The 21,398-nt window shown below is 49.0% G+C and overlaps 5 protein-coding genes across 5 annotated transcripts; 2 read left to right on the top strand and 3 right to left on the bottom strand.

The window, feature by feature from the left end:
• Positions 1–97: 97 nt before the first annotated feature.
• Positions 98–3,932, top strand: GIQ15_01828 (PAB-dependent poly(A)-specific ribonuclease subunit pan2; the record flags this gene model as incomplete). Its single annotated transcript, XM_033549245.1, has 4 exons — positions 98–226; positions 312–1,606; positions 1,668–2,783; positions 2,846–3,932. The coding sequence occupies 4 exons, from the start codon at positions 98–100 to the stop codon at positions 3,930–3,932; spliced, it is 3,627 nt and encodes a 1,208-aa protein (XP_033410196.1).
• An 855-nt stretch (positions 3,933–4,787) lies between these two features.
• GIQ15_01827 (uncharacterized protein) lies at positions 4,788–6,176 on the top strand (the record flags this gene model as incomplete). Its single annotated transcript, XM_033549244.1, has 1 exon — positions 4,788–6,176. The coding sequence occupies one exon, from the start codon at positions 4,788–4,790 to the stop codon at positions 6,174–6,176; it is 1,389 nt and encodes a 462-aa protein (XP_033410195.1).
• A 1,630-nt stretch (positions 6,177–7,806) lies between these two features.
• GIQ15_01826 (sister chromatid separation protein) lies at positions 7,807–10,126 on the bottom strand (the record flags this gene model as incomplete). Its single annotated transcript, XM_033549243.1, has 3 exons — positions 7,807–8,419; positions 8,598–9,654; positions 9,820–10,126. The coding sequence occupies 3 exons, from the start codon at positions 10,124–10,126 to the stop codon at positions 7,807–7,809; spliced, it is 1,977 nt and encodes a 658-aa protein (XP_033410194.1).
• Positions 10,127–11,024: 898 nt separating this feature from the next.
• On the bottom strand, positions 11,025–17,574 carry GIQ15_01825 (adenylate cyclase; the record flags this gene model as incomplete). The annotated part of the gene is made up of 3 exons (XM_033549242.1): positions 11,025–11,303; positions 11,378–17,333; positions 17,426–17,574. 3 exons carry the CDS (start codon positions 17,572–17,574, stop codon positions 11,025–11,027), a joined length of 6,384 nt encoding a protein of 2,127 aa, XP_033410193.1.
• Positions 17,575–19,164: 1,590 nt separating this feature from the next.
• On the bottom strand, positions 19,165–20,566 carry GIQ15_01824 (tyrosyl-tRNA synthetase; the record flags this gene model as incomplete). The annotated part of the gene is made up of 3 exons (XM_033549241.1): positions 19,165–19,464; positions 19,520–20,331; positions 20,440–20,566. The coding sequence occupies 3 exons, from the start codon at positions 20,564–20,566 to the stop codon at positions 19,165–19,167; spliced, it is 1,239 nt and encodes a 412-aa protein (XP_033410192.1).
• Between the last annotated feature and the right edge of the window lie 832 nt (positions 20,567–21,398).

The following is a 21,398-nucleotide window of genomic DNA, read 5'->3' as shown; positions in this document are numbered from 1 at the left end:
CCCTCCATCGATAGATTGGCATCGGCATCACCATCGGCATCGGGCGCGTAACACTGTTGAATTGAACGCCGGAGGAAGGCGGGCACGATCTTGAATCATGGAGGCAGACTGGGATGAAGTGTCTCGCATCGTGGTGCCGCCTCCGGGACCGCATTTGCTCCCTACTGTTGCGACTGCGATCGGGTTTGATGATACGCAGGAGCTTTTGTGGGCGGGGAACGAGTTTGTGAGTTACCATTTCCTTCTCCTAGTGGTGGCGGTGGTGCTACTACTGCTGCCTGTGATATCGACGGTGCTAATATGCTGTGCAGGGCCGCGTGACATCCTTCCACGGACCTGAATTACAACGATATACCTCTGTCAAAGCCCATCCAACCTCCGAAGGGCCGGTACGGCAGCTCCTATTCCATGACAAAGGCGTGATATCTCTATCTTCGAAAAGTATCCATCTGGCATCACGACGCGGTCTGACACAATGGCACCTCTCTGTTCCGGAAATGGTGGACCTGCGATGTATGAGCTTTACCACGCATTTATCCCGCATCATCGTCGCAGGGTGTCAGCCTCAGATGCTCATAATTGATCTGGACAAGGGCACGGTGGTAGAAAAGATACCTGCGGAAGCCAACTATACTATCATGAAGAAGTCACGGCATCTTTGCGCCGCCACGGACGCCGGGTCAGTCCACGTTCTAAGTCTGACGGATTACAGTCTGTTGAAAAGCTGGAAGGCCCACGGAGCTGTGATTAACGATATGGATGCACGAAACGATTTCCTCGTTACCTGTGGCTTTTCTGTGCGCCATATCGGAACTCCCATCGTCGATCCTCTTGCAAACGTCTATGATTTGAAATCCCTAACTCCCTTATCTCCTGTCCCATTCCATGCAGGAGCAGCATATGTTAGGATGCACCCGAGACTCCAGACTACCAGTTTTATCGCGTCACAATCCGGCCAGCTTCAGGTTGTTGACCTCATGAACCCTAATTCAATCAGTCTTCGCCAAGCGAATGTCACATTCATGCTAGGAATGGAAATCTCGCCATCTGGAGAAGCCCTGGCAGTCAACGATGCAGAATGTTCGCTCCATCTCTGGGGCTCACCGGCTAAGATACATTTCAATGAAATGAGCAAAGAGACTGAGTTTCCTGCAGTGACTCCTCGCCCGCCAATACTTGACTGGTCAGCGGATACACCCCTGAGCGTCGTTGGAATGCCATATTATCACGACCGGCTTCTTTCCGCTTGGCCTAGTCACCTTGTTTTTGAAGTCGGCAGCATCCCTAAACAAGTTGACCCTTCCATAATACCCTATCTACACCCTAGTGACATGGGCCAATATGCCCCTAACCCACGCAAGACGCACCGGTATCAAGTCGAGAATACCCGCTGTCAGACTTCTGTAGAGACCGCATTGGCAGCACCGAAGTTTCTTAGCGAGAAGGCCAGAGCACATACCAAGGCTAAATCGATCGGTGACCAGGATTCGTTGAACGCCCTACAGGGGTTGAAAATAAATGGCGACGCGGATAATGACCCGCTGCTAAAGTATAGTAACGTTGAAATCAAGTATAGCAAGTTTGGCGTGGACGACTTTGATTTCAGGTAAGATTTGAGCTTTCTCTCGCCCTCTTTAACGTAGGGTATGCTGACATATATATTGCAGGTACTATAACAAAACGAATTTCTCTGGTCTCGAGACACATATCGCCAACTCGTTCACCAATGCACTTCTTCAATTGTTCAAATTTATCCCGCTAGCCAAAAACCTAGCCCTTCACCATGCAGCAACAAACTGCATTTACGAAAACTGTTTACTCTGCGAAATGGGATTCCTCTTCGATATGCTAGACAAGGCAAACGGTCAAAGCTGTCAGGCAACGAATCTACTCAAAACTTTTAGCGGGTTCAGAGAAGCCGTGAATCTCGGCCTCCTAGAAGAGAACCTGAGCAACAAATCTCTTGCCTCCACCATCCAGTCCGTCAATCGGTTTTTTTTAAACCAAATTTCGCATGATTATCGACTTCTTTACCCCAACTCGGACCAACTTGATCATGTCCTTGCCACCTCGGCAATGGAGTCGATTCGGTGTATGTATTGCCGCAATGAAATCGTCCGAGCGGGGAACACCTTTGTGAGCGAATTGATATATCCAGCAATCGACCTAAAGCAAGCCGCTCGCAACCCGGCGTGTCGATTCTCCAACATTCTTCGTGCTAGTATTGAACGCGAAGCCCAAAATCGCGGCTGGTGCAGCACATGCAGACGTTACCAACAGGTTGCAATCCAGAAGACCGTTGAGAGAATGCCAATGGTTCTAATGATCAATGCAGCAATCAATAATCCAGTTTGCAGGAAATTCTGGTCCATTCCCGGCTGGCTGCCTGAGGAGATCGGAGTTATTGCCGATGGTAAGCAGATGCGTTGCTTTGAAGGTGCAGAACTCCAGGCCCAGAAACGAGAAAAGATACCCAATCTACTTATATATCAACTGGTGGGTCTCGTCGCAGAGATCGATATTGTAGACCAGAAAAAGCCCCACTTGGTGTCATTTATCAATGTGGCCATCTCCGCGACGACTCCAACAGAGGAGAGCCAGTGGCATCTGTTTAATGACTTTCTTGTTACCGAAGTTGACAAGAATGAGGTGTTATCATTTAAGCAACCTTGGAAGCAACCTTGCGTGCTATCTTATCAAATATCGACCGCAAGGCACGGGGTAGATAGCTCCTGGAAAAATGCGTTGGACACCACCCTGCTCTTCTACGAGTGGTCCATGAAGTAAGCTCCACTCCACCCCTAGGGTTTAATTCAGTATGGTCTAACAGTATATTCTTAAATAGCAACTGCCGTCCAATTGATTCGTGCCAGGTTCTAAAACCAGACGAAAAACCTACTCCAGGAACTGCCATTGCCCTTGACACAGAATTTGTGGACTTGGAAAAGGCAGAAATTGAGGTCAAGGCCGACGGAACGCATGAAATGATTCGCCCCAGCAAGAGCGGTCTCGCCCGTGTTTCAGTTATTCGGGGCAATGGTAACCTTGAGGGCCTCCCTTTCATTGACGATTATATTACCATCAAGGACCCTATTGTCGACTATGTGACGCAATATTCGGGTATCAAACCAGGAGACCTAGACCCACGAGCCAGTCCACACAACCTCGTTCCTCTTAAGGTAGCATATAAAAAGCTTTGGCTACTCTTGAACCTGGGCTGTGTCTTCGTCGGCCATGGACTTGCGTCCGATTTCCGCAAAATCAACATTCAAGTGCCGAAATCACAAACCATCGACACTCAATATCTATTCTTCCACCCTTCTAAAAACCGCCGATTGAGCCTCCGATACCTTGCCTGGGCCGTTTTCAAAGAATACATCCAGGAAGAGACAACCAGTCCTTCTCCAAAGGCCACAGCGGCTAACCCCGACCTCCCAAACTCAAACCCAACCTCAACTCTTGCCGCAACATCCGCCGCAGAAGGTCATGATTCTATTGAAGATGCACGCATGGCACTACGACTATGGAAGAAATTCCAGGAATACGAAGACGCAGGTATCGTCAACCAAATGTTAGAAGAGATCTTCCGCGAAGGCGTTAAGCACGGTTTTCGTCCTCCACCCCGCCACCAACCTCCGCAATCAACCTCCACTCCCAGTTACCAATCTTCAAACACTGGACTGGCAGTTTACAACCCCAAACTGTCAGGGCCCATCTCTGCGGCCACATTATCGTCGCCTCCTAGTGGACGAAATACGCCAGACCTAGCACCAGGCAGTAGCGCACTAGGCGCAAATGGTGGTTTTGGGGATAGTGTACCATCGACGCCGCGACAGATGTTCCGGCGATCTACTGCCCTCACCCCAACAAGCAGCAGCTATTCAGGGGGTATTGGAAAGCATCCTATGTTCGGAGGAAGTCCCATGCGCTAGCATTGATATTCCTATTTTTATCCGCGGCTTACGTTTTTACGGGTGAGCCTGTGTAATAGCACGGATAGGAACTACCATGAAATTATTTGTTTTATTCTATCGGAAATCTTGGCCCGTGGCCACAAGCCCTTGCAAAGTAAGTAGCCATTTACTGGCGCTGTCTTCTTCCATAACAAATACGACCATTAACATGCACAGAGATACTGGCTGCATATATATAAACATAGTACTTTTGATTTAGATATTTAATATAGTGTTAAAAAAAATTGAAATCGATTTTATGAATATCAGTTCTATTTATCTTCTATTCACATGTAGTACTGTGCTAGCATTTGGATCACTCTCTGTGTTATTCGCCCAACTACCACGTCAATCATTGGGAAGCTAAATAACTAACTAGTTAGTGTATTTCTCGAATAAACCTTACTTATAATCATAAACATCCACCTAGCTCAACTATACAAATGTCGAGCACTGCAACTGCTTTTAAAAATAAGTGGTACCTGAGAGGGTTATTTACTAAACGTCTTATCCTAGACGTGGTTGCTAAACAGCCACATGCTATATCTTCCCATGGAGCACATAAAATGACGACCCATTTACCCACTGGAGCATGTTATATGTGTATGAAGTACGATATCCTTCTATACCCTAAGAGAGGTACTCTAATAAAGCTTACGAAGGCGCTATTGACGGCCCCTTCCACCATCCATGGATCTCTCCTTCCCTTGATATTAACACAAGCTTGTGGGTATATATATATCGTCCGTACGGTCTCACTTGAGAGTCGGCAGCTTATTGCATTATATCAAGTCTATGATAGTTATATTATCTTATCCACCCTTGTCAGAAACCATGGAGGACGTCCTCTGCGATCGTGAGGGTCACCATGCCCTGGAGCATTACTTCCATCTAACCGAATCTCTAAGGATGATCACTGGCATCAGGTTAGAACTTGAGAGGAACAAGGTGCAGAATATAGTGAACGCCATCGGCGAGGTCACCTTTCGCTATAGCTTCTACAAAAAAGCAGACCTTAGTCAACTACGGTCCGATATTGAAGCAGTGTGGGACATGGTATATACGCTCGCGAAAAACACTGATGCTAACAGCCAATACCAGGACTCGCTGGTATATATGCTCATGTGTACGAGAGACGGCAGCCCAATCCGCAGACCCAGCCATTTTGGTCAGCCACATGCCGAGGAATGCGAAAAGATGCAGCACTGCGAGAAGAAGGGCTTAGGAGCAAAAGCAGAATCGAGGTCTGCATCTAAGACACGTGAATCCACGGACGCAGTAAGCGAAGCGGACGAAGAATCCGAAGACGCGATGTCAGTCGACGATGATGAAGAAGCCGGGGTCAAATTGGAAGGAAGTAATCTCAGCAGCTCCAATAATGAAATCTCTGCAAACGGGGTTGCTGAACTCCTAGACGAATCCACTGTTAAGACCAAGGAAGACCCCAACAAGGAGCCTCCCTCCATAGTTATCACCGATGGAATGACCGTGTGGTCAGATTTACCATATCTAGACAGCTTCCTGCGCCCGAGATTTTTCAACCTGATGGCTCTACCAATGGAGAAAAGGTGCAATTTTTCCTCGTTCATTGGCCGCCTGGTTTCTGTGGGTGCAGACGACTACCGGTTTGGCCAGCTTGCTCTCTGGCTACTTCGCGAGACGCTAGAGGTATCCCGGCCGGGTAAGACAGACACTATCATTCCATCGGAAGAAACGGGAACAGAACAAAACTACAAGGAAAACAAGAAGAAGAGTCAAGGACCTAGTAAGGTGAAGCAGACGGAAATCACCCAGGAAACGTATGATAATCTGCCGATTACTGAATTCCTACCTCCATGTGTTGCCTTGCTTGAGCAATGTGGCAGGAAGCTCTCAATGCTGTCAGAACGTCAGTTGTCATTTAAAGCTGAATCATGCAAACACAAACAGTGGACATCTGTTGGAAAGCTTGCAGAAGGTGTCGGGGCAGAGAAAACAGGGTTCAGTCTGGCTAGGTGGATATTTTGGAGATCACGGCTTAGGACCCTTATCATGTTTGGGGGCGGAGAGATTGCAGAAGATGCACGACGTGCGTTTAACGTCATCACCTTTGTAGGTCGGATATCTGGCGTGGACATTCCTGGCGACTTGTGGTATTTCGGAAACTTGGTTAAATACAGGTATAGGCTTCCAAATACGGATCCCAGAGACACGAATGACGATCTAGAGTGGATCGATGATTAGGACTACTCGTAAAAGGTCCAAAGAGTTACCTTTACTGGGTTAGGCTAGGGATGGCCAACGCCGAATTACCCGTCCTTTTGAGGTTCCACTTAGCTTTGGATTATTTTTACCATGTTGTATTTGTTAAGTATTGTTAGTGAAGCAAACGAAATGCCAAAAATGAGCATATAAGGTTGCTGGGGCTGCCTGGTTCCTAACTTTGGCCTGAGACATCATGTTGCTACTAGTGTTAGCCGTGCCTGCGTGTCACTCTAGCTAGCGCCTGGCCGTAGCCGTAAGATGTTGTGTGCTACTAGCCAACGAATAGGTGTTGCTGGTAATAGAGGGGACTCAAATGTGGTGAGGTAGGGCTCTTGGGCTTATTCTGGCCCCACCAGTGCGGCTGATGCCAAGCATAGCTGGCTTAACCTTATCAACCTTATAGAGAATAAGCTCATGCTCCACAATTTGCTGCTTAAGTGGTAAAGAGATATAAATTCAATCGGGCTGTAGTAGTGGTCTTGGTAGGCTCTTATAACTTCGATCTACCATGGAGGAAATGGAGAAAAGAAGCCTATGTTGTAATAATACCTTAAATGCAGCTCCCCGCGTTCTAACAAGTAAACGTCCAACACTGATCCATGCACTTTGGGTGATCTAGCGCAGATATCCGATGAAATCATCCAGTTTGAGACACTCTGTAGTTACATAGCGATTAATGGCATAAACCTTGAAACTGAGTCCAACGTCTCCCTTGTATTTTCAAGCCTTCCCGTCCTACACACAGGTGCAGCCGCGGTAGTTGTTGGTGCAGCGGCCATCCCTGCCATCACAGCCATGTTTGTCGCATTTTTGCAAGAAGCCCCGGCTACATCCGTATCCGCATGGGCATCCAATAAACATGCCCTTTACAAGATTGTATCATTAGTTCTCTATAGTTCAAATTGAGGTATCCTCTTACTCACGGATTTGCATGTCAGACTTTGATCTCCGTTGCAGCCACTTTCCCAACAGCTTCCGTTTGGATATCTGCACTCTTGGGAGGCAGTAACGGCTTCTCGACCTGCGTAGGCAAAGATGGTGGGAAGGGAGGCAAGGCTAGCGACGAGCAGGATTGAGAAATGCATTCTGTCAAGGGAAGTTACTCGAACAAAATATTTTGTCGGGATATATAAAAAATGAGACGAGACAGTTGACGAAGATGGAATTCTCTGGATATTAACTTCTAAATAGCTATCCCATATCAGATTATATACCTTTCTAGATACTCCTAGAGCCGGGTGTCCGATCCACCCGATGAGTACTGCATCAGATATATGCATGGCTAGCTAAATAAGTAGGTAGAAAGCGTGTAGTACAAGAAGTATTATGGAAGGACAACGGGAACATACGCGGTACTATTTACTTCTACGCATATATTGTCTGAAGTAGGGTTTCATGCAAGAAGTCGTTTAGAGATAGAAAATGTCTTTTAGAAGGGTGCGTAGCGATAGTTCGGATCCATACCATATCTTATAACAGAAAGAAAAAAGGGGTGCAATTAATGTTGTGCTCAGTGAGATCGAAGGATAAAGGTTAACAGAAATGAATTATATACATATAATACAAAAATATGAGGTATAGGGTAGAAGCGCAACAGTCAGAGTGAAGGCTAATAGATTGCCCTTCCTTCATCCCATTTCTTGCTCTCTCTTCTCGAGCCAGGCTCAGGGGAATGTACCGCCACACCTTCAGAAGAAGGTGAAAGTGAGAATTTAACTTTCGAGCTTTCTCGACGATTAGCGGAATCCCACTCGTTCACAACACCGCTCACTCCACCAATCCATTCCCATACCCTAGAGACATCACCGCCGCGGCCTTCGCGGACAGAAGCTCTAACGTTAGCATTGCCTTCAACAATTGCTCGAACACGCTTCCACAGCTTCTCACGACGACTCCCTCGCAGCTCATCGCGCAATACATCATCACGGAGTTGCCCAACAGATATCCAGGGCTCTAATGCTTCGCCGCGTGCATGAAGTGCGGCCTGAGTAGCAAGTCGATCAAGCGTCATACCGACTAAGGATGGAACGCGGGCAGCATCAGATCGCCCAGCTAAAATACGCGATCGGATATAGGTGGCGAATAAGAGGAGTAGAACTAAAACGAGAATAGGGAGTCGATACGCGAGGATAGAGAGTCTGAGGTGTCGGCGGATGGAGCAACTGAAGGAGAGCTTTGCGAGTGACGTTGATGTAAGTCTGAAGTCTGAGTCGGAGGATGGACTGTGGTTTCGTGCGCGGTTCTGTTAGTTTCGAAACACATCATGTCAATAATCGGACATTATATAATTGAAGGTAATGTGCGATAAGCCGCCCTTCATTTGACAATCCAGAGTTTGAAATCCAAGATAGGGTAATTTGCATAGCATGAAAGTAGAAATGTTAAAGTGTTATCACTTACCCTGTGCTGACAACGATTTCCTCACGGCCAGTAATCTCGCCCAATGCCCCTTTCCAAAGGTCTTCAAATTCCTCGTCAGACATTCCTTTCCTTCTCAGATTGCCTACTTTCGCTTGGAGCTCAGTAGCTGTAACCTCTGGCGTAGAAACTACCTCATTCGTTTCTTTGGTAGTTTCACCGCACTCGAACTTTGCGCGCTGGGTTCGTAATTCTTCAACAGCTTTATCCGCGACCACCTTGATGCGGCGCGCCTTTTCGCCATCTGCTTCACACGTAGGAGGCAAAGGGATTATCCCACCTAGAGATAGCGGGTGAGGTTTGAGCACAAAGCCTTGCTCACACCCAGCTTCAAAATTGGGGTAGCAGAAAGCATGCTGGGGGCATATTTCACACTGTGGCTCGATAACATTGGCCCAACTGGGGACATTGGTATCCTCTAACGACCAATGTGCCTTGCCGACGCCGCAATAGCCTATATCGAGCTTCTCTTTTCTCCACCAAAGACCAAAGCCGCTCAGCAGGGTTAAAATAACAAACCACGATAAGAATGTGCCGGTTCCACCTTGCGTTTGCCGTTGGCCCCTTAGTATAGATGTTCGCCTTCCATTATATGCCTCCTCCTGGTCTAGAGCCAGTTGCTCATCGGGTGTAAATTCTTCTCCGGCACCAAAATCACTCGATTCCTCGAACTTAGGCATCATCTTTAGCTTAGAAATTGGCACGTCAAATGTAGATCGTGTAGGGACCTGTATATCGTCCTCTTGCTTCACCTTTATCGGCATCCGCAAGTCAGATCTGCGTTTCCTTCTCTCTTCTGTCTCGGACGAACGTCGCATCCCACTCTTTCTACGTTGTTCCGAGCTTACAGCCCGAGCTTGGGGGGTATCTAAGGGAGAGCTGCCTCCCTGGAAAGGATTGTCATCCGTAAAAACAGTCTCCGTGGTGTAATCGCTCTTGATGGCCGTCGGGGTCACTACATCGTCGTAATGGGGTGTATGAGGGGTATGGTAGGCCTCGCTTTTCCTCGATTTCTTGCCGCTTGGCCGTATGGGCGTCGCTAGAGGGGTATTATCGTAATTTTCTGGCATGTCAGTATCTGATGAGCGTGGGTGTTTGCTGGAGCCCCTGGTTCTCCTTTTTGCCACAGAAAGTGGTGAAGTGGCTCTGTATTCTGTCTCTGCAGTAGATGCCCTGGTGCTTGATCTAGTCGCTCTAGACCTACTTCTCTGGCGCCTATCGATTGTCTCAATCTCCTCCTCGACATTTCCACCGACATCATTGTGATTTGGCATGTTCGTTATCCCCCTGCTTGTCCTTCGCACACGGTCCCGCTCGCGCAGTAGCTTCTTAGCTTTTGGAAGAACATCGCTTTCCAAGATGGCAACAAGCTGTGATTTCTTCGCAGAGGCGGGGTATGGAACATCGTGGTTAACAAGGATGGACCGAAGCCGTGGCACTGTCAGTGAATTCAAGTCGAAATCGGGTTGGAGATAGTAAAGGTCATCGTTTGTGTCCGAGCCGGATGCCATGGTTGACGTAACGGAGGAATATAAAAAAGATAGAATATGGAAGGGTCCGTCCAGGATAGCGAAGTGATATCTCTCCCTCTAAGCGTAAAGTCGAACTGCAAGTGTAGCGTTTTTTTTTGGTGACGGAAGTTTTGTATTATTTGTCAACTTTGTTTGGTCTCCAGGGCAACCGCTAGGCAGAGGGGTAAGCTAAAGGCATCTGCTACCGAAGACTCAAGCTATCAGTACGCTCCTATGCACGATTAAACAAAATGGCAGTAGATATTTGGCTGTATGGTATGAATCTATGGGCAGCCTTTGCTTGTAGCTTCGGGATGTCGTCTTTCTATGCGGCGGCGAGCGGAAAAGCAGGAAAACAGAGGCAAGTCACGTGGACAAACTGCCGCCACTCATCTGATTATATAATCGTCACATGATCTATCCCTTGAATTACCTAATCATAGATATCGAAGACGCCGAAGATGCAAGGATATAGATGGATGCAAGGATATAGACGACAGATGATGGTTAGAGAAGCATGAAACGAAGCGAAAACGAAAATGCACTGCCTGGTATTCGATCCCTATCTTATTCAACAACGCCTTGCCCGCTGGACCACTGTATAAAGAGAGCAGCCGGGAAAGAAATAAGACACCAAAGAAAGGCACATCAGGAGGATGGCCTAGCGAGTATGACAACCCATAATCCTCCCTCTCCTTAATCACCATATCTCCATAAACTCCAGGCATAAAGAAGCGACAGTCCTCGTAAATGTCAACTGCTGAGCATACATAAACCAAAATAAAATCAGAAAAACAATGTACAAGATTTTTTTGTGGAAATGCGAATATATAAATGATAAATGAATATACCACACCCCGCTGGGGGTAAAAATAAAGCACAATATTCGATTCGGAGCTCACTTCCGTCCTGCAAGGGAGGAAGGGCTCGTTAGGTTAAGCGTGGATGACTGAGCGGATGATATGGTTGACTCTGGCATTTCGAGAGAATACCCACTTGGTGGCGGTGTGGTAGGGCCGCCGTTAAGGCTGATTTGAGTCTTAAGTGCTCTAAATTCAGCAAGTTGGGATTGTAGTTGTTGGAGGATGTCCGACATCGGCACGGCATGGTCGAGAATTGTATCATTTGGCTTGAACGGCTGCATCATGGCTCTGACTGTAAGGGTGTTGGTACAAGTCTAGCAAGGTTTGAGGTTAGTTCTATGTTCAAGGCCAAGAAGAATATAACATGATGGTGCGACAGATAACTCACCTCTATACGTGCTACCTGATGCTCAAGCAGGTTCATGACCGCTGTGTCGTCGATTTCATCACTTCGGGCCTTGATGGCATTGATAAGTTGCAAGTCTGGTTCTATCAACATCGTTCCAGCTGGATTTTCAAGAGCGCTGCAGAACGCCTCCAGGCGGAGAGCAACCTTGAGCAATTGCCAGAACATATCCGCGTCGATATTCAGGGTTGAGTTTTTACCCAGCGTTCCTGGAGAAGTCGACTCGCCGAAGCCCATCATGTCGGGTTGAACGGAAAGACGCCCAGACAGAGCATGTGGGTAGAGGAGATATACGGATTCAGGATTCTCAAGACCCTTTAATTTGCGTTCACCGAGGTCCTTGACTTCGAAGCCCTGTGTGCTAAGTTGGTAAAGTTCTCGACGTGTGGCCTGGCCCAAAGCGTCATCACCAAACGTATCCTCGGAGGATTCTGAATTGGTGCGCTCATAGTCTGCAAAGGCTTCTAGAGTTCTCTCCATTTCGGTAACAAAGTCAGCTGAAACAAAGATCTGGCCGCCATCTGCTACTGCTGATATTCGAGATGCACGGTTCACCATGGGGCCGAAATAGTCCATTCTCCCAGTCACAGGGTCTTTTTCACACAGGGGTCTTCCCCAATGCATACCCATCCTGACAGACAGTCCCCTGTAAATGAGGTTTCCATCGTCATCATAGGTTTCACGACAGGACGGCGTTTGAAGTACCTCTGTCGGCCAGTGGGCTTCTAGAAGCTGCATTTGACAGGTGAAACACCATAATAATGCTGCCGTGGCAGTGGAGAAAGATACCATGAACGCATCACCTTCGGTCTTAACTTCAAATCCACCGATTAGTCGCAGTTGTCTGCGGAACAGTTCATTATGAATCTGAATGGCAGACCTCATAGCGAGCGGGTATGTTTCCCAGAGAGAGGTAGATTGCTTAATATCAGTAAAGACTATGGCAAGTTCACCCGTCGGAGCCTCCACATGGCCGAGGCGCGCCAGTGTAGAATCACTTGGAATATCGCGGCCTCTCCTCGCGCGCTTGGTGAGGGGGAACATGTGCTCATCGTTAAGCGGCGACGGCCGTGATAAGCTGGTGCTTCTGAACTTGCTACGTTCTCGTCGTTTGAGATCGTTAACCCCAGCAATCATCACCATCAGTTTGCTCGTGGCGCCATACGAGATAGCTAGGTCACGAATCTTTTGTGAGGCAATCATCAAATCGCCACGTTCGGATCTGGCTACATCAACGACCACGTTGGGCGTCACATAGTCCCACAGCTGTCCAGATGCAAGAATAATCATTTCATCCTGAGACGTGAGTGTAATCTTCACTGTGCTAGGGGCAGCAATAACAGCGGGTACCAAATGGAAATGTCCGAAGGCCCGTGACACTGACAGCTGGTCGTTCAGCTTGCCGTTGCGAGAAACATAACCGCCGGCCTCTCTAATGCGCTCTCTCTCTGATGTTTCGGCAGGGTCGTGGTTTTTGGTGAGATACTTGAACTGCCCGTTTCCCTGAACTAGCAAGGCTTGAGCATCACCCACATTAGCAACAAATAACTCCATGTTTTGTAGGTAGAGGACAGTGGCGATTCCTCCAGAAAAGGCATCTTCTCGATTAAGAAGCTTAGCTGCCGTGGGATTACGGTCCCAGTGGCGCGATTCCTTGTCGTCCACGGGCTTATATGCCGCAGTAGCCATATCCTTGTTGAGAGCTAAGAATGTTCTTCGCAAGGCGTCTTCTGGAGTTTCGCCGTTTTGTTTGCGCAGCTTTCCCAACTCCTCCATGAAAGTTGATGTAAAATTTTCATGCAGGAACTTTGCTATCTTGGAACCCCCACCCATGGATGGCTGACCATCAAAGAGCCCAATGATTGTTTCCATATCACTACCCCTGAAACGGGGAACCACCATATCGATCATGGACAAATGTTCATTTCTGCCAAGACTATCTGCCAGTCCATATGCAATGTAGCCAGATAATGAAGCGGATGTTCGTACACGTCGGTCTTCAGTCTCTTCGGGAATAGTAGGAATAGTAAGCGTAACGTCCATCAACCCAAGTACACGTATGTAACTCAGTGAGCTAAAGTCTGTCAAATCCGTCGATGGTGTGCCGTCAATACTTGGAGTATAGGTACTGGACGGGTTGATTCCAAATCGCTTGTTTCCAGAGAAATTGAGATATCTCAGGTTATGGTTCCAGTTCCAGTTCCAATCATACGGCCAGTTGGAAATATTATATTTCAGCGAGTTACTTCCTACATCAAGCACTGCGAGTTTGTTTATTTTGCAGAGCTCCGCTGGAAGCACCTGGAACTTGTTGCCGTTAAGATGAAGCACCTTCAAATTGCTGGACTCTTCAAGGTCGTCGGAGGGTAACGAACTAAGTTCGTTTCCAGACAGATACAGCTCGGTAAGATATTGTAGTCGCCTGATAAACCCCGAGGGTAAGTCCGTTAAGCCGTTATATGACATATTCAGCACTCTCAGCTCCGTAAGGAGTGCAATTTGATGGAAAATGTCGTCTTCGAGAAGATTATCAGCAAGGTAAAGTTGCCTCAGTGAGTTAGCAAAAGTGCTAGCTATTCTTTGGGAGAACGTTGAATCTTTCCTTGATTCGGCTGTTGCACGGGATGCGTTGGATGACTTCCTTCCACTTGGCGAGTGCATTGATGGTATCGAGCCTTTCCTAGCCGGATCAGGAGGTGTGCCGACTTGTAGACGGCTACTCGATGCATGGCTTGGCCGACGGAATTCATAGTCTTCCATTCTCCCGGTAACTTCCTCGTGGCTATCAGCACGAAGCAATGGTGTTCCCATCGGAGTCAAGCCATTGTTGACTTCAGACGGCGGAAGCGGTGGTGAGGTAGCTGGCTTAGGGAACATTTCCAGAACATTGGACGAGACGTTTAGACTCTCCAATTTGAGACAATACCATATTTCAGCAGGTAGTCTGTTAAGGTTACATTCTCGTAGATTCAGGTTTTTCAATTCGGTCAGACAACCGATTGACGCGGGTAAAATGGAGAGCGGGTTTTTCGCTAGGTTGAGGTGTTCTAGCTTCTTCAGCGAGCCGATATTAGGTGAGAGTGTGACGAAGTGGTTTGTATTAAGGATAAGTTTAGTCAAATTAGGGACGTTTGTAAACAATGAGTCCCTAAATTCGACCAATTTAGCAGACGCGATGTTGAGAGAATGTAGTGTTGGTAACGGCGAGGTGATATCAAACTCTGTGACGGGACAGTGATCAAGTACCAAAGTCCTAAGCCTGGCGAAGGAACCGGAAAAGGCCGACACAGCGTTATGTCCAACAAGCAAAGTTTCTAGCCTGGGGAGAGAGGACATATTATCGATGGCAGTGATGTTGTTAAATCGAGCATCAACTTCCTTGAGCTTTGTAAGCCCCTTGAAAGTCTCGACAAGCGGTCCACTCAAGCTATTATTCGTGACCCATAGTCGTTCCAAGGAAGTAAATTGCCCAATCGTCGGCAGGTCCTCGATTTGATTAAAGCTGATATCCAGGTCAACCAAGCTATTTAAGTTCCCCAAGAAATCAGGGAGGACGCGGAAGTTATTCGACGAAAGATTCAGACTCCTCAGTGAAGGGAAATCCCAAAAGTCAGCAGGTAGGGAAGAGAGCTTATTGTTCGCCATCTTCAGGCTGACTAGGCCCTTTAGCATGTGCAGATTGGCATGCTCGAGCTTCTCCAGCCGGTTATTGGATATGTCAAGGTAGGTCAACCGGGTAGCCAGACTAAGACTTGGAGGTAGATGCCACGCCTCATTGCTCGTGAATCTAATCTCTCGCAGGTTGATACAGCTCTGAATGAAATCTTTGGGGACATCAAGCGCCAAGTTCTTCGAAAGGTTCAAGGATATAATTTCGGACGCCTTCTTATATAGTTTGAGGGGTATTGTCGCCACGCTTCTCCCCTCAAGGTCTACATGGCTGTATTTCTGGTTATCTGTGAAGCCTAACTCGGGATCGAGATTCGAGTAAACGCCAAGTTTAGTAGGAAGAAACGTGAACCGGCATATATAACTGTTATCCTCTCGCCCTATCTCAGTGATGCGATCGGACATGTGATAGCCAACTTGTTGGAGAAGACGCTTTTGCATCATAATAGGCCTCTCGCCGGGCTCAAGCGTTCGACTAAGGTCATTCTTTCGCATCACTATTTCATAGTTGTTCAGGTCTTCTTGTAAGAATGATTTCCGGCCCAGCATCTCAAGAAGCTGGGTGACGGTGGTATTAAGACTGGCAGAAAGGGTGGCAAAGGTCGAATCGATACGGAAAACTCGTATGCAGAATGGATGGCCATCTACATCCACATCCATCTCAGGACCTGCGTCTGCCACACTGGATAGCCGTGAACCCCCTTCGTCTGCTGGCCGTTTAACTTGCCAGCTGTCAGGGGGGTGCCAATCATCAGTTCCAACGGTTTCGAGTGGAGTCAGAGCCTCTCCATTGGCGGAGAATGACTTCGGCCCTGCAAAGATACCAATGCTGGTGTCGGTTGGCGAGATTGCGTCATGATGCGTCACTATACCAGACATATCACCCAAGTTCGTGTCGAGAAATACGTGGTCATTCTCGTCCTTGTTGCGGCGGTCCTTCCCGTCCATAAAATGACGACGACCATGCCTAAGCCTGCTAGGCCCTATTGCTGCCAGTCCCTTACTGGAGCTCTCTTTCCTCCGGTCAGAGTCATTATTTTCCCATTGCCGCGATGTTGACTCGGAACTACCCTTTCTAACACGGCTACTGGAGCCTGGTTCGGCACTAAAATAGCTAGGCGCCTTCCCGGTTTCCTGAACAGACTTGGAAGACAACGGCAGGTTCTTGAGGGAGTTAATCGGTGCCTTGTGCCGTCGGATTCGGTCGAAGAAGGATCTTTTCGGAGCGGAGGGGCCCGGGGATGGCTGGTCGCGCGCGTCTCTAGCATTTATGCTTCGTGTGCTAGGAGTAGGACTGGCGGAGCGGCCGCCGAGTGTAGTAGAGGAACTCATTGGAGTTGGGGCCTGCAGGCTATGCTCTCTAGACGGTCGCATGAGGGCCGGAATCTCATCACGACCAGAGGCAGGTCGCGACGGAATTGGTGAGCTTATATTGGCAGTGATTGGGGTGTCTTCTTTGCCCTGGGTATGGCGATGGCCGGTGAGATGGTGAAGTCGATGTGTTGGGCGTATCTTGGGCGCGAGAGTCCCTGTCTGGGGCTCGATCGTGTCGGTAGGTGCTTGCCGTACGGGAGCCTCACCCAGGTTAGGAATATCGGTAAAATTCTGGTACTCCCATGGAGTAACTTCGCTCGAAGATGGTATGGGTGTGCGCGGGCGAGCGGGATCAGGGGAAGTACCTCGATCGAGGGTTAAGGAGTTTGTCGAGCCCTGCCGTGCTCTGCCCGCAGAGCCAGTTCGCGGTCGTGAACTGGAGAGCCGGCTAGACGATCTCGGATGGGAAGGGAAGGACGGGTCTTGCTGCTCAAATTCGTCACCGAATATCCCCTGCAGGCGCTTGTGGAATCGTCCCCCGCTGGACCGTGACCCTTGACTCCCTATCGTTGTCGCGCTGGCTATGGACGGTCGTCGCAGGTTATCTCCATCGTCATCGTCCTCGTCCGGACGAAGAGAGTTTGAGAGGCCGTGGGCGGTGAATGGCTCGAACGAAGGCGACGATTCTAGTTCGGGGGAGTCGTGGAAGAACGTTCGCTGTTGGTTTCCATCGGACGGGAACTTGGGTGATGATGTTGCGCTAGGACCATGACTGACAGGGGCCAACTTAGGAATGGTGCTTTTTCCGGGGGGGACTAGGCCATCGCGATGTGATATCATATTAAGCACCTTTCTCGGATTTCCAAATCCGTAGGATGTGCGTCGCTCCTTTGGTGAGATGTTCGGTGAGTTTGTAGGGAATGCGGAAGCTATAGTAGCGCCCGCATCGAATGAACTATCAAAAAAATAATAATAATACGTTTCAAAGTCAGAATTTCAAAGCGTACAACGGGAAAGCTACACTTGGGACGAAGATGAGAGGCTTACTCGCTTCCATCTCCCCCGTATCTCCTGATGGGTCGGGCCTGAGAGCTACTGTCATCCTGTTTTACCGTGTCCTGGGAGCGCCTGCTACCGGTGCTTGACGTCTCCGAGCCATGGCGGGCATCCGGATATCTATTCGGGTCCTGTTGCATCGACATACGGGCGATTAGGCACGGCCAGCAGTAACCACCATCGGTGACACCCTTATATCCAACCTAGCCCCCAGGCAATATATAATAAAACCGTGTATGTGTATGTCGTCTACCCCTCAATGCGAATCTAAATCGAAATAGGACGGCCTCGAGTCGTTCTGCTGGCTGGAGACGAGAGCTCGCGTGGTTATACGGTTATCCGCGTTGTCGTCAAAGCGCGAGCCGCCAGATCTCATCGACGGAGGGACGTTGTTAACGGCGTGAGCATTCGTGGCCACCCAACCATTCGCGCGCGTCGAGGTATTGCATTCGATGAGGGGAGAGCTCAACCGTATTTTCGGCGGTCTGTAGCAGGGAGATCGAAGGCCTAAGCACGATTGAGGGTGCTCTCTAGTCGGCTGGCTGAGAGGGAGGATGCGCGCAAAGAGAAGAGAGCTGAGAGCTGAGAGAAGAGAGCTGAGGGAGGTCGGCCGAATGCGCGAGGAGACAACCGACGAGACAACAAAGAGGGCAAGCAGCAAGGCAAAGGCGATGCAACGCAGGCTAGGCCGGGCTGGCTTGATCTCTGGCAGGTGGGCGCAGGAGGTAATACAGTTCGTCGATGGAACTAGAGGTCGATCGCTTGTACCCGTCACACCAGTACGGAGGAGGCGTTATTCGGCTGCATAGCAAGATCGCATCAACCGAGGAGGTGAAGCAGGAGTGCCACTGCAACCCAGGCTGTCTGTCTGCGCCGCCGTGTCGTCTGGAGTGTCGCAGCGAGGTGGGATCGATGTCGTGAGATGTCGAGATGAGATGGAGACGTTGAGATGTCGATGTCAAGTCGTTCGATGTCGTTGGATCCGACGTTCTCGAGCTCGATGGGGCTCTGCTCATGTGACCGTACACCTCACAGCTACCACAGCTATACACACACTTATACACTACCTATATAGCTACCTATATAGCTATAGCTACAGAGATGCGAGTAGCTATCGCTGATCTGTGGAGATGGGTCTGAAACAGGCCATGACATCTGCAGTTTGAGATCGCTGCCGTGTTTCGCCAGACCCCGATGTCAAAGCAGCCTCGAGCCACCTTTGCGCCTCCTACAGAATATATCAGTTCGTCTCTACTCCGTACTCTATATACTCTATATACTCTATATACCATGATCTCCGTGATTAGATGCAGAGTTATTGAGTCCACGACGTTGATGGTCTACGTACTGCTCAGTCTTAGGTAGGAGATACAAGACCAATTGCCAGGCACATCATCTATATATACGAAACACTAAGCGTCCGATTCGGAATCAAAGACTCTTGGTCACCACGGCCGGATGGGATATACGGGCCGGTAGCACTGCGATTGTCTCGACTTGTCTTATTCCGGCACACTTTTCGATGGAATCATCGAGCTCGATAGTTGTGCCAATTGCTCCCCAGGATATGGCCCACGCAGCTCCACCGTCTCCCAATATCTCGGCGTCTGGTCAATACACTGGTTGGAAATATACAACCAGGCAGGTTCTATCGATCTACGCGGTATTAATGCTTCAGTGGTAGGTGCAATGTGGGATCATCGAAATGTTCCCATTTTATCTTGTCATTATTATTCCTTAACATCCAGCTTCTGCATGGCCTCATCGACATTCTCTCCAACTGAAGCCTTGGCACTGCCCTCTCCCTGAACCGATCCGTCCGGCTGTGCGGCAACGGGTTTCCCGCCACCAGGGTATCTGTTCCCCTTGTCCTTTGGTTTCTTCTGCTTCTTCTCAGGCGCAGGAGGGGGCGGGTAGGCCTTCTTTGCAAGCTCCTGCCACTCAGTGTCCGCAGCGTAGGCGGCCTGGATGGGGGCAAGGATATTATTCAGCGCCGTTGTTATGGCGTGTTTCAAGATTTGAGGTGTCAGCTATATTTACGGGTTAGCTAAGACTGATGATCGAGCGGACTGGGAGCATACTCACCTTATCAGCTTGATAATCTGCTTTCACCGCGTCGATGGAATCGTACACCACCGGGCCGCCTTCCTCCTCACTTCTGTCAACCGCAAAAGCACCCTTGCCGTCTGCATTCTCCAACGCACTAACAGGGAGCAAAACATATTCTACGAAGCTGATCATCCCATTTCCCTCGGTCTCCTTGGGCATCGCATAAGCCTTGCGGATCTTCTTCTTAACCGCATCAGCAGTGTCTAGTATATCGATCTTAGAGTCCGGGTCTGAAGCAGACATCTTTCCACCCGCCAAACCGGGGACCATGGGGTTCATCAAGTGCGCTCGCTCCTTGTATCCGATGCGAGGTAGCGTTTCCTGCGCCAGGGTGAAGATCTTCCTCTGGTCGACACCGCCGAACTGCGCATCAACGTCCAAGTGTTCTTCGTCCAGGGCCTGCATGAGCGGGTAGATGAGGCCAGACAGCGGCGCATTGTCGACTTGTTTGACAACCTCGGCACCGGCCTTTTTGGCATCGTGTTCAGTTACCATGCTACTTAGCCGGAATATATCCATTGTGTATTTCGCCGAGAGCTGGTAGGACGATCCGAGCACGAACTCGAGCTTCTCGAGGGGCACGTGTATGGCCTTGAGCATGGCTGTTATTACATAGCGGTAGTATTCGGCGCGGAAGTTGACGAGCTCAATGGGGGCTTTGAGGTTGTCGAGGAAGCCGTGGATGTCGGCAAGGAGAATCTTGACGTGACATCCTGCGCGGAGGAAATGGGCGATCTTTACGATCGGGACAAAGTAGCCACAGTGTGGCCGGCCGGTCGTCGCAGTTCCTAACAGTTTATACACTTAGCAGGGCGTCTTCCCTTGTGGTTGAAACTTCTCCCATATACATCGTGTGCTTCAATTTTATGACTCCGAGTGGGGTTCTCGAGGCGTACCCAAGTAGATTTTCAGCGGCCGATTCTGCTTGATAATTATGTCATCGATGATCTCTGGCTTGAGAACCTCCTGGAGATTCTGCTTGATCAACTCGACCTTCTGCTGCGGCGTTAATTCTGACCCCATGGCTGCGAACTGCGCGATGCTGTCGAGGGAGCTTTCTATGTCGCGGGGTGTCCCAAAGCGGCAGAGATAAGTAATTAGCACGTGATATCACATGATCACGATGCTGGGCAAGACGAAAGGAGAAGATACACGAAGATACCTCGATCATACTACAAGAAGATGATATTCTACTTGTATATGCATCATCGTGGCTCAGGTGTTCATGCAGGCCTTGAGAAGGCCACTCGGAAATTGACAATTGCCCCTCTTTACTATGCATGTTCTTATGGAGAGATGTCTTTACGAGCATCAAGAGATATCAGATCCTGACCCAGGCCATGTCTAGTCTTAATGCCTCACTATGCACACCTCGATAGGTGAAGTGAGAGTCCCTCGGTCGAATAAACATCTAGGCATTCGGTTATTATACGATCAGGTCTTGAAGGATGCAAAGATGGCATGGGTATTGCGATGCTGGAATATCCATATAAAAGAGCCTGTCCTTCCTCCCTATACCCTTCCAATATCCTTCCAATACCACGCATCAACCATTTAATAAATATCCCAATACGCCTACCCCAGTACGCCGCAATGAAGTTCAACCGCCCAAGTTTGTTTGCTATAATGATTGCTCTCCTCCCTCTCGCCGATGCCATGCCGCATCCAGCCACGGAGGAAGTAGCGTACCAGTCATGCTGGGTTGCATGTTGGGATGCAGGTTTGACCTGCCCAAAGATTAAGCCGGTGAGTAACCGGCCTCCCGTTCATCTCTGCCCCAAACAGCATTGTTTGATAGGACAACTAATATACCTTTTTTGCTATAGTATCCCAAACAAGACGGGGTGGGTTGATG

Source organism: Arthroderma uncinatum (assembly GCF_011692745.1).
Source record: "Arthroderma uncinatum strain CBS 119779 chromosome Unknown scaffold1, whole genome shotgun sequence".
Classification (NCBI taxonomy): Eukaryota; Fungi; Ascomycota; class Eurotiomycetes; order Onygenales; family Arthrodermataceae; genus Arthroderma; species Arthroderma uncinatum.
Note: the sequence above shows the minus strand (reverse complement) of the source record. Positions and strands in the feature narration are given on the sequence as shown.